Source organism: Ictidomys tridecemlineatus, chromosome 1, assembly GCF_052094955.1.
Source record: "Ictidomys tridecemlineatus isolate mIctTri1 chromosome 1, mIctTri1.hap1, whole genome shotgun sequence".
Lineage (NCBI taxonomy): Eukaryota > Metazoa > Chordata > Mammalia > Rodentia > Sciuridae > Ictidomys > Ictidomys tridecemlineatus.
The window spans coordinates 44,995,500-45,007,777 of NC_135477.1; the positions used below are offsets into that span (position 1 = coordinate 44,995,500).

The 12,278-nt window shown below is 51.8% G+C and overlaps 1 protein-coding gene across 3 annotated transcripts in view; it reads left to right on the top strand.

Moving 5' to 3' along the window:
* Dlg5 (discs large MAGUK scaffold protein 5) overlaps positions 1-12,278 on the top strand; it is a 103,817-nt gene that overhangs the window by 71,083 nt on the left and 20,456 nt on the right. For 2 of the 3 annotated variants that reach the window (XM_021726690.3, XM_005325837.5), the window contains exons 9-17: positions 1,055-1,180; positions 2,817-2,949; positions 3,487-3,614; positions 4,236-4,411; positions 4,944-5,047; positions 6,499-6,591; positions 8,083-9,099; positions 9,745-9,868; positions 10,397-10,541. In XM_021726690.3, coding sequence (XP_021582365.2) covers positions 1,055-1,180; positions 2,817-2,949; positions 3,487-3,614; positions 4,236-4,411; positions 4,944-5,047; positions 6,499-6,591; positions 8,083-9,099; positions 9,745-9,868; positions 10,397-10,541 — 2,046 coding nt within the window. The remainder of the gene's footprint in view (positions 1-1,054; positions 1,181-2,816; positions 2,950-3,486; positions 3,615-4,235; positions 4,412-4,943; positions 5,048-6,498; positions 6,592-8,082; positions 9,100-9,744; positions 9,869-10,396; positions 10,542-12,278) is intronic. The other variant, XM_021726691.3, reaches the window with a different exon arrangement.

The window sequence follows — 12,278 nt, forward strand, 5'->3', positions numbered from 1 at the left end:
TCCCAGGTGCATATGATGTTCATGACATGTTGAGCAGCTTGGATGGGGGGCAGCGGGGGATGCATGGATGTTATGTCTGGGGCCTCAGCCAGGGCTGTCCTCGGGCACAGGAGCTCTCCTGAGAAAGTGTGGCATTCAGGCTAGAACTTGGAGCTTGAATGGGGCTTTTCAGGTGATGAGGAGGATGGCACTGGGAAGAGAGGTCATTGAGGGGTTTCTGGAAGATCCCCTGAGTCTGTTTGGGTAGAGACCTATGGCCCTGGGGGCTGGTCAGAGGCCCCACCAGTGGAGAGGAGCAAGGCGAGGTGCTCTCCGGGGCATGGAGGGAGTACTGAGGCCTAGTGGGGCTCCTGTCTGCTCCTTTTCTGACCTGAGCTGCAGGTTTCTCCAGCGTACAGTTCTGAACTGGGCTCTGATCAAGACAGGGAAGGTTTGACTCTGTGGAGAGGTGAGGACCAGCCCCCAGGACACATCCAGTGCTGGAGATGGCAAAGAGCACAGCCATCTTCTGCTCCCTGATGGGTCATGTGTCCCCACCTCCCTGGATGGCTGATACAAGCTGTGGTCCCCTTTTGCAGAGTCCCACTGAGCTCACACGTTGCACTTGGACAAAGCTCAGGGTGGCCGAGATGTGTGAGGATCAGGTTCTGGCTGAGTGGGCTCCCAGCCTAGGTGTAGGGTTGGGGGTGCGTCTAGAAAGCCCTGCGTGCAGGTGGCTAAGGGATGTGAGGTGAGTGCTGAAGAGGGGGCCTTCCAGGCATCTGGGGTGCTTCACTGCAGAGGAGAGCCACTCCCCTCCCCCAAGCCTGAGTTAGAATAAGTGAGCATGTGCAGACGGTGGTTCTTAACCTCAGGCTCACCGAGAGTGGAGCAGAAGGAGTAGAGGTCACTGGGAACCTGGTGACTGTGGGGTTTCCAAGCACTCCTTCTGGGGGTGAGGCATGTGCCTGCAGATGTTTGGGAAGGGACCTGCCGGGCTGTTTGCTACTGACATAAGCCCTTCCTCCGTCCCCCTGCCCCTCAAGGTCACCTTGCCCTCTGCCTTCCCTGCCAGGACACTGTGTGATAACCTGCGGCGGGAACGGGACCGGGCAGTGAGTGAGCTGGCTGAGGCCCTGCGCAGCCTGGATGACACTCGGAAACAGAAGAACGACGTCAGCCGGGAGCTTAAGGAGCTCAAGTAGGCTTGGGTGGGCATGTACTGTGACCATGACATCCCTGCTCCCTGCAGAGCACTGAACCCAGAGCACACTGGGCTTGTCCCTGTGTGCAGGCCCTGCATCCGTCCCTTCACATTGCCTCACTTTGTCATTCTGTGAAATGGTCCAGGTCAGTTCCGTCCCCCTGTTAGCAGTAAGAATTCTTAGACCAGCACAGAAGACAGCTGCAGTCTGTGATAAGCCTGTGGGGGTGGAACAGGTTGTTCTGCTTGTGTTCTGTGGATGCCATTCCTAAGACTATTTGGGATGTCAGGCACTTTCTCTTTGGTCACAATACCTCCCAGAGCATCATCTAAACACTTGGGACCATTAGCAGAGAACTGACAATACCAAGTTCAGAGTTAAAAAATTGAAATTGGCGGAGTCCAGTAACCACAACGCGGTCTAGAACCAGACTCTTGTCTGGTGTGCCGTCGCGGAGACAGATGGAACAGTGTGCCGAACTCTCGGTGCACAGCGTTGGCTGCACTGGCCTGGAAAGAGGACTGGAGGCTGAGAAGCCTTCTAGAATTTGCCAGGGGGAACCCAGCTGAGCATCCATAGAGACCTGGGAGCCTGCAGGACACAAGAGCAGTTCACACAGATGCCAGGAGCCCAGTGGGTATCATGGATAAATTGGAAAGGTAGCCTGGGCCCAGATTTTAGAAAGAAGGGCATCACACGTAAGTCATTGGGGGGTTGACGGGTTTCTGAGTCTTTTTTTTTTTTCCATTCTCTTTGCTAGGTCTTCTTAAGAGCTAAAGTTTAAATTTCTGATGGACTAATTTATTTATTTAAAAAAAACCCTCATAATGATTTATGTCTAAGACCTTTCACATAGTCCTAGAACTCAAAGATATTCTCTTGTTTTCCTTATAAAGGTTTTATAGTTTCATGTTATGTATTTGAATTTGAAGGGCTTTAGTTGAGGTTCCTTGTTTTCCATGGTGTCCTGCTGTCCGGCATCATTGACCCAGGACTGTCTTTTTTTTTTTAACCTTAATTTACTTTTTTGTGGTGCTGAAGATCATCAAACCCAGTTTCTCACATCTGCTAGGCAAGTGCTCTGCCACTGAGCCACACCCCCAGTCCCCGGGATTGTCCTCTTGTTGATTACATCTGCACCTTGGTATTTGTGTGGCGCCATTTCCAGGTCCCTTGTTCTGTTCCATTGATCTGCGTGTCCGTCTCTCTGCGGTATCACGTAGTCTTCATCATAGTTGGTTTTCAGGAAGTCTTAAAACCAGGTAGAGTGACTCCTCCCCCTTGATTGTCCCATTTTCAAAATGGTCAGCTCTTCTCATTCCTTTTCGTGTACCTTTGGGAATAATTTTGTCTGTATTTTTAAAAAAAGTCCCAATGGCATTTTGACCTGAACTGTTTTAAGCCTCTCGATAAATCTGGGGAGAATCTGTCTTTTTACAAAAGCCCCCGTGAAAGCCCTCTGATAACCCAGGAAGCCTTGGCTGGCCCTCCAGGCACGGTGGAAGCTGGCCTAGAGTACCAGAAAGGAGCCCCGGAGGGCTTTCGTGAATGGCAACCTTGGCGCGGAGTTGTGAAGCCAGGGGATGTTTTTGCTTTCCGAAGGGCCATCGCCATAGTTCTCTCTGTTCGCAGGGAGCAGATGGAATCCCAGTTGGAAAAGGAGGCCCGATTCCGGCAGCTGATGGCCCACAGCTCCCATGACTCGGCCATCGATACAGATTCCATGGAGTGGGAAACAGAAGTCGTCGAGTTTGAAAGGGAGACGGTGAGCTGCCTTGGATGGCTTTTCTCCCCGAGCATGACATGAAGACCAGGGATGGCCCTCTGGCAGTGTCTCCGTCTCACTGCTACCATTTCAGAGGACCAGCTTTTTAAAAATTTTTAATTTATTTTTGTTTAGTTGTAGATGGACACAATATCTTTATTTATTTTTATGTGGTGCTGAGGATCCAACCCAGTGCCTCACACATGCTAGGCAAGCGCTCTACCACTGAGCCCCAGCCCCAGCCTAAGGACCAGCTTTTCCCCCTGGGGTGGAAGTCCATCCTTTCTTGCAGCGGTTCGAGATGGGCTGTAGCAGTTGGTGTCCCGTGCCTCACAGTGTGCTGCATAGCACAGCAGAGGGAGGAGTGGAGCACAGGGGAGGTGCTGGCGGGGATGTGTGTCTGCAGGGGCCAGAGCGGGCAGGTCGCAGCTCCCCCCAGCCTTCCATTCTGGGGACTGAGTGAGGGTGGCTTGGGGGCTTAGGAGCCAAATGTTTCTGCTCACTGCTTGGTAAAGTGTGCTGCTGCTGTCCCGACAGGAGGAGGTTGACTTGAAGGCACTTGGGTTTGACATGGCAGAAGGTGTGAATGAGCCTTGTTTCCCAGGGGACTGTGGCATATTTGTCACGAAAGTGGACAAAGGAAGCATTGCTGATGGCCGCTTAAGGTAACAGTTAAGGATGTCTGGGTCCAATGCAAGAGGACTCGGAGAGTCGGGTAGTGCTGGGATGAATGGATCCCAGCATCTGGGGATTCAGAGTCTCTCTGAGGCCTCAGGCTCAACTGCTAAGATTGGCTTAAAAGGAGACACTGTGTCTCTCAGTTGTCTCTGAATCTGGTTTTTCTCTAGTTACCAAGGGTTGTCTTTTGGCAGAGGGCTCAGGTGGGATGTGTTGAAGCCGAGGACTTGTGCCACGTTCTCATTCCATGAGTTGTATTTACTAAGTACTGGTTTAAGCACTTTATATAAATGAGTTGATTAATCTTTGCAGTCCTGTAAAGTCAGTGCAATTGTTGGTCCTATTTTATAGATGAGGACACTTGACACACAGAACAGCTAGGTCCCCCAGCTAGTAAGTGGCAGAGCCAGGATTTGAGCTCAAGTTGTCTAGCTCCAGCCTCTGTAAACTTAACCACCGTATGCTCCAGGGAGAGGAGCTCTTTCTGAATGTGAACGCAGGGCAACTGCTTTTTTTTTTTTGGCATTTGACCCCTGAATGGGAGTGGTGGTGTGACCCAAAGGGCCCAGGATCCTTGTGATTGCCAGTCGGGCTGTGTCTCTCCTCAGGGTCAACGACTGGCTGCTGAGAATCAACGATGTGGACCTCATCAACAAGGACAAGAAGCAGGCCATCAAGGCCCTCCTCAATGGAGAGGGGGCCATCAACATGGTCGTGCGGCGGAGGAAGTCCCTGGGTGGGAAGGTGGTCACACCCCTGCACATAAACCTCAGTGGACAGAAAGGTAGGGAGCCTGCAGAGGTGGCAGGTGCCCTTTCTGGCTGGCAGGGCTTGCGTGTTTGCAGAAGCACATCAATCTCAGGTATGAGTTGTTGATGCCATTTAAATGCAGCCTGTGTGCTTTCCTGGCAGGGGGTTGTCTGGGTCTCGAGTGTCTGATTCACCAGACTGGGTGTGACTGAGCCCCCTTATGGGTGTGACCAGGTGGGGGTACTGGGCTGGACAGTGTGCAGTCTGCTGACCTCCCCTTTTATAAGTTTCATTAACCAAGATGGGGTGGGGCCAGGTGCTGTGGCACATGCCTGTAATCCCAGCAGCTTGGGAGGCTGAGGCAGGAGGATCATAAGTTCAAAGCCAGCCATAGGCACTCAGCAACTCTTTGAGACTCTGTCTCAAATTAAAATACAAAGTAGGGCTGGGGATGTGGCTCAGTGATTGAGTGCCTCTGGATTCAATCCCCGGTACCTCAAAAAAAAAAAAAAAAAGGGGTGGGGCAGCCAGAACAGGGTTGCCCACTACCATCCTGTGGCTTGCAGACAGCGGCATCAGTCTGGAGAGTGGAGTGTATGCTGCTGCTGTGGTACCTGGAAGCCCTGCTGCCAAAGAAGGGTCCCTCGCCGTGGGAGACAGGATTGTGGCGGTGAGTTTCAAGGACGGAGCCAGGCTGTCTGCTGCTCCCATATGGCTGGGTTACGTAGGAGAGGTTTGAGCAAGAAGTCACGAGCAGAGTTTTCATACGTCCCTTGTTCTTGGGCATTGCACCATGTTAACATTCGAAAAGTAATTATTCCCCCCAACAGTGTCAAAATACTACTGCAGTCAACACTAGAAAATTATGAAATACAGAAAATGCCTAGGAAGGAAATAACAAACGTTTGTATTGCTACCACATAGAGATAATATTTGCTTTTTTTTCCCCCCTCCTTCCTGTGGTACTGGAGATTGAACCCAGGGAGGGACACTTAACCACTGAGCTATATCCCTACCCTTTTTTATTTTTTATTTCCAAAATAACTTGGACATGCTGGCCTTGAACTTGCAATCCTCCTGCCTCAACCTCTCCTTCTCAGAAGGGGTTATATATAGTTCATTCACCATTCCAAGACTTTTGGACTTGGAAATAGTTACAAGTTACCAAGAGAATACAGGGAAGTCTGACCTGCCCCTCACCCGGCTCCCCCTCTGTCAAAGCCAGCAAGCTGACTGTGGTGCAGCAGGTGTGGGTGGTTTGTGGTTTTCTGATACATCGTTTTGTGTAACCACTGCCACAGTCAGATGCGGGCGGACCAGGGGTCACCACCACAGAGGCCTCCCTCCTGTCACCCCTTTACAGTCAGGCCCCCCTCTGGCCCAGTATCCCTTTCTTCTGGCACCTGATTTGTTCTTCATGATAATTTTGTCACTTTGAGAAGGTCATATAAATCGAACCTTCTAGTGGGTGACTTTGGGGTGGCTTTTTTCCACTCAGCATCAAGCCTGTGAGGACCATCGGGAGGGTTGCATATGCCAACAGTTTGTTCCTTGTCATTGCTGAGCAATGACATTGTTCCACAGTTTAGCCATCTACTGTCACACGTGTACTTTGAGGAAAGGTCTGAGTGTATCTGAGGGATGTGGACAGACTCGAGACGGGTCTCGGGCAGTTGATCTCCTCTCAGCAGTGGCAGTGCCTCATTGCCTGTGGTGCTTTCTGGCTTACATGACCTGGCATGGCTGTGGTCTCAACATGCTTGTTTGTCAGCTATTTCGTACACGAAGGATGAAGCTGGGATGTTCCACGCTGCTGATCTGGGCATCCCAGGGTCCGATGTTTCCCTGGGGTCTCTGGTGTTCTGGTCCCAGGAGGAAGGCCCCTTCCTCTGGAATGCTGTGAAGGCTTGGGTTTCATTTGCTCAGAAGCCCCTGACTGACTCTGGGCCTCCCTGAGGAGGGGCTTTCACTCCTTCATCCACTCCTGACTTTGGTACCTTGCACACCAGGCCTGCTGTCCTCCATGGGTGGTATGTGGCTGAGCCTCTGTCCTGGCAGCCCTGAGAAGAGGGCTGAGGCTTCCCTGCCAGTGGATCTGAACAGCTCTCTGTTTGGCCCTAGATCAATGGCATCGCACTGGACAACAAGTCCCTGAATGAATGTGAATCTCTGTTGCGCAGTTGCCAGGACTCCTTGACCCTCTCCCTCCTGAAGGTAAGGACCCTGCAGCCAGCTCTGCTCTCACCACTGAGGCGGTGGCCAGAGCCTCAGCTCCAACTCCAGCCTACTGCTCAGCGTCGTGGGGATCCTTGAAAAAAAGGCACCAGTGTACAAAATGCAGAGTGTGCACAAGGCCTGGCTGGGTCCTGGCTGTATCCTGGTTGAAAAGCAACAACAACAAGAAACAGCTGCAAAGACCGTTTTGGGGACAGTGGGTACAGCTGAATCTGGACTGGATAATTGGATGACAATAGAAAATTATTACTTAGGTCTGATGACGACATTGGAGTTATATATGGGGAATGGGTTTATTTGAGGAGGTACAAGCTAAAGTTGTTAGTGAAACTTTTAAGCTACAGCTTAACTTTTCCAGTGATCTGCAATATCACTATAAACAGACATTCAAGACAGCTTGGTAGAATCTTATGGAGTCCAATTGGTGGGTATTCATTATACTTTTCTGTCAATTTTTCTACTTAGCTGAAAAGATAAATCAAAGAAAGTTAGAAAAAAATAGGCCCATCCATTTCATTAAGAGTAGTTTTCTAAACTACTCAGTTATTATCAAGTTAATAGACTCTTGGGGCAGCTGTTTGAGGTTGATGTAGTCTCATGTTTTCCCTGAACCAAGCCCCACCACCTCCCTACCCTCCACCCCAGGCTGTCCCTGTTATTGGCATCTGTGTTAGTTGGCACTCTTGTTCCCATTGAGGGGCCAGTGTTGATGCATTAGTGAACTTAAGTGCACAGTTTACCTGAGGATTCATTTTTTCCCCGACTTTGGTGTGGTATGGGAGATTGAGCCCTGGTCATTGTACATGATAGACAGACGCTCTGCTGCTGAGCTCCCTCCCAGCCTGAGGGTTCACTCTGATGCTGTATATCCTGTGGCTTTTGACAAGCATATCCTTATGTATATGCACCATGACAGTGTCATGTAGGGTAGCTTCATGGCCCTGTAAATTCCTGTGCTCTGCCCGGTCATCTCTCCTTTCTCAGGCCTCTGACATCCACTGATCCTTGCGCTGCCTGCAGACTCTTGCCCTTCCCAGAAGGTCATGTGGTTGGAGTCATGCCGCAGTCAGCCTTTCCCCATGGCCTTCTCCACTTAGTAATGTGCATTAGGTTCCTTCATGTCTTTCCGTGGCTTGACAGCTCGTGTCCTTTTAGTGATGATCAATATACCATCACCTGCATTTTCCGTGAGAGATTTTTAGTGTTTAGACTGATCAAAGAAAGTGCTCAAAGTTGTGGGGATCCTATAAAGATCACAGAACTTTATAGTTCTGTGCATTTGAAGTGGCGGAGGCTGCGAGGAGGCTTCACCATCAGGGGCCATGTGCATGCATGTGCGTTTGCCTGCATGTGCCTATTGGTCCCTTTTGGGTGGGGGGTGGCCCAGCCTGCTCTGCTGTGGGGACGATTATCAGCGGCAACTCCAGGCCCTGCTGCCTCTTTTTTTCACCCCTCTGCAACCCTACTTAGGTGTTCCCTCAGAGCTCCTCGTGGAGCGGCCAGAACATCTTTGAAAACATCAAGGACTCTGATAAGATGCTGAGTCTTCGGACCCATGGCCTGGAGGCCCAGGCTCATCACAAGCGGAACTTGATGCAGCACCACAGCTCCACGCAGACGGAGCTCTTCTGTGCTGGGCTGGAAGACAGGAAGGAGCCGGGGCCTCCCGGAGGCAGCACCTCCTTTCTACACAAACCGTTCCCTGGGGGCCCCTTTTCAGTCTCCCCCCAGACCTGTCCCAGCACCTCCGAGCGCAGCCTGAGCTCCTTCCACTCCGATGCCTCTGGGGAACGTGGCTACGGGCTGGTGGACATGCGGAGCAGGCGGCCCCTGCTGCCCTTTGAGACCGAGGTGGGCCCCTGTGGGGTGGTGGAAGCCCCTCTGGACAAGGTGGATGCTGAGGGCTCCAACAGCGGTGGGACCTGGCCCAAGGCCGTGCTCGGCTCCACCGCAGGGCCGGAGAAGCTCTCCGTTTACAAGAAGCCAAAGCAAAGAAAGTCTATCTTTGACCCAAACACTTTTAAACGTCCCCAGACGCCCCCCAAAATAGACTATTTGCTCCCAGGCCCTGGGCCTATTCACTCTCCCCAGCCCTCCAAGAGGATGGGGCCTCTGACACCCCCAAAGCCTCCCAGGAGAAGCGACTCCATCAAGTTCCAGCACAGACTGGAAACCAGTTCTGAGTCAGAGGCCACACTGGTGGGCAGCTCTCCATCTACCAGCCCACCAAGTGCCCCGCCCCCCGACACTGACCTCGGAGAACCCATGCATGCATCACCCCCTCGCAAGGCCAGGGTCCGCATCGCCTCCAGCTACTACCCCGAAGGGGATGGGGACTCCTCCTACCTGCCAGCCAAGAAGTCCTGTGACGAGGACCTCACTTCCCAGAAGGCAGATGAGCTGGGGCAGAAGCGCCGCCGCCCAAAGTCTGCGCCTAGTTTTCGGCCCAAGCTTGCTCCGGTAGTGATTCCTGCTCAATTCCTGGAGGTAGAGCTCAGCCCTGGGTGGGGGGAGTTGGCCATGGGAATCCTGCAGAGTGGCCCTGCACTGGCGTCCCCACTTGTGCTAGACTGGCTTTTTCACTGTTAACTTGTGTGCACGTGGGGGAGTGGGCTGGGGTGGAGGGAAGCACAGAGGACATTTCCTTAGACATAGCGTTTGATATGCTTTTTCAGTAAGAAGCCTTTGAACTTGTACCACAAAGTCAAGTGACACAGACTTGCACTTGAAGGGTTTGAAGACATGAGTGGCATGTGAGACTATTTACAGGCAGCAGGGTGGTCTGACCATGTGTGCTGTAGTTGTTTCTAGAAGGGAGAGATTGCCGGGAGCCAAGACCCTCTGAGGCACCAGTGTATGCTGAGGCATGCAGTTGGGAGCCGGGTGCGTGCCCACCTGCTCACCTTCCACCCCCAGAGGCTGTTTCTTGGAAAGGGTAGAGTGTTCCTTTGCAGTTGTCTTCAGAAGGTCTTGTGAAGGAAGCTGTGTGAGGCAATGTGAGTGGGCGGTGACTTCTGCCCTACTGCTCACCTCCTCTGCTGGAGTAGAAGGAGCTTGTGCGTGAGGGATAGAAGTTGGCTTGCACATAGACCCACTATCTCCAGAAAATACTCCTTGTCTTTGATTCTACAGGAGCAGAAGTGCATCCCAGCTAGTGGAGATCTCTCCCCCGAGGTGCAGGAGTGGTCCCCTTACTCACCAGGGCATTCCAGCCGGCATGGGAACCCCCCGCTCTACCCCAACAGGCCATCCGTGGGTGAGTGGGCTGGACAGGGGCTGGGAAAAGGGTTGGCCCCTGCAGCTCTCCACCTGTGCCCCGAGATGCTGGTCCCCAGGGCTTGCCTCCCAGGTATGCAAAGGTACCCTACCCTTTCCTGTGCTCTAGTCGTCCAGTGCCTGTGTGGTCTTCAGGGAGAGGGGAGGCACATATTTCATGGCTGTCATGGGTCTTCAACCCCGAGGCCCAGAGAAACAGGAATTGCTGCCCTGTCCAGACTGGTTGATCATCCATGTCATATCTTAGTTTGTCGGAACTAACTTGCTTGTCCCCACGGCAGCCTGGGCAATGGTGCAAGAGGGATCTCCCTTTTTACAGGTGGGGAAAGTCCAATAGCCAAAGCCAGTTAGCAAATTGGTGGTTAAAACTCTTATTTCCCTATAATAGAGTTTTTTTCCCCAAAAGACTGTGGCCACCACCCTGGTGTACAGGAGAGGGTGTAGGCAAGTCCAGGGCTATCTGGGCAGGTGCTTTGGGGGCCATTGTTCTCATCCAGCCCATTTCTAGGAACTGTTCCCCGGAGCATGACCCCCAGCACTGCTGTGAGCTCCATCCTGCGGAACCCCATCTACACTGTGCGCAGCCACAGGGTTGGCCCCTGCAGCTCTCCACCTGTGCCCCGAGATGCTGGCCCCCAGGGCTTGCCTCCCAGGTATGCAAAGGTACCCTACCCTTTCCTGTGCTCTAGTCGTCCAGTGCCACAGGTGCAGAGAGGCTGTGGGCAGAGAAGCTTCCTTGGCTAGCTGGGAAGAGCCTGGGTGGAGCTCCTCTGTGAGTTCACCAGCGTGGATTCTCAACAGGTGATAGTGACAGAAGCTCATGTCCTGGTTGCCATGCTTAGACCTTCAGCCACACCCTCTTCCCTCGAGGCTTCTGAGCTAAATACTTTTATATTGTCTCTGCTGTAGGGATGAGAGCTTTTAAAAGTGAATGGGGCAAAACTGCATTCAGGGATCATTTCTGTATTTCATTATTAGAAAACTTCCTTGGATTGTGTAGAGCACTGATGAGTCTCATTTATTAAATGAGAAACCTAACATAACAAAAGATGAACTCTAGATAGAGCAGAGGGGTGGGAGGGAAAGGGAGGGGCATGGGGTTAGCAATGATGGTCGAATGTGATGGACATTATTATCCAAAGTACATGTACCAAGGCACGAATTGGTGTGAGTATACTTTGTACAACCGGAGATATTAAAAATGGTGCTCTGTATGTGTAATATGAATTGTAATACATTCCGCTGTCATATATAAATAAAAAATAATTAAATAAATAAAATAAAAACTTAAAAAAAAGGAAGGAATAAAAACTAAAATAAATAATTAAATAAATTAGCAAACCCAAGTTGTCAAAAAGTGGGTAGGCTGACTCAAGATCACTCCTACAAATTTTTATTGAGCACCTTTTATGTTCCAAGAACTAGACTAGTACTGAGGGGAGACCGTGGTGGACCACAGAGATGAGCTTCCTACTCATGGGGTGCTTTTGTTCAAGTGTGGGAGGCAAATAAACATGTACAGGGTACTTTGAAGTGGTGCCGAGTGGCTCTGAAGACAGTAAGACAGGGTGACAGGCTGGGCTATGACTGAGAAGACAGTGGCCACTAAGCTGCACAAACTGGGGTGGGGCATCCAGACAGATGTGTCATTGATGCTGAGGCTGAAATCCTGGGAGCTTGGCAGGCAGGCAGTGAGTCAGGAGGAGACCCCAGGTTGGCCAGCACCAATCTATAGGACCTACAGCCATAATAAAGAGTTGGATTTTCTTTTCCCTAGCCCCCCAACCTTCCGCCCCCTTCAGTCCCAGGGATTGAGCCCAGGGCCTTGTGCAGGCTAGAAATGCTCTACCACTGAGCTACACCCCCAGGTCTTTGTTTTTTATTTTGAGACATGGTCTCACTGAGCTGCCCAGGCTGCCCTCAAACTTGTGATCCTCCCACCTCAGAGTCCCAAGTAACTGGGATCCCAGACAGCCATCGCAGCCTGGCTTAGAATTGGGGTTTTACTCTGAGTATGGCGGAGACCACAGGAGGGCTTTAAGCAGGAAGGTGGCATCTCTGTACATTGTGGGAACCTGACCGCAGGGAGCCTGACGTTTGTGAGCCACCAGCCCTCTGCTTTCCTAGTTACACTGTCCAGAGTGACTCATGCAGTACCTCTCCAAGGTCCTGGGGCCCATGCGGCCTCTCCCTGTCCTCCTCCTGGGCCCACCTGGGTTGCAGAGCCTGTTTTCCTTGTAGCAGACCCTTCCTCCCAGTGAGCCCAATCTGTCCCTGCTGTTGACCTGGATATGATTCTGGTTTGCCCTGTGTTTGTGGCCCTCTTAGATGCCACCTCTGAGAAGTGGTGGGGCAGGCTGCTGTCCTGGGCCTGTGGTGAGGGAGACCTA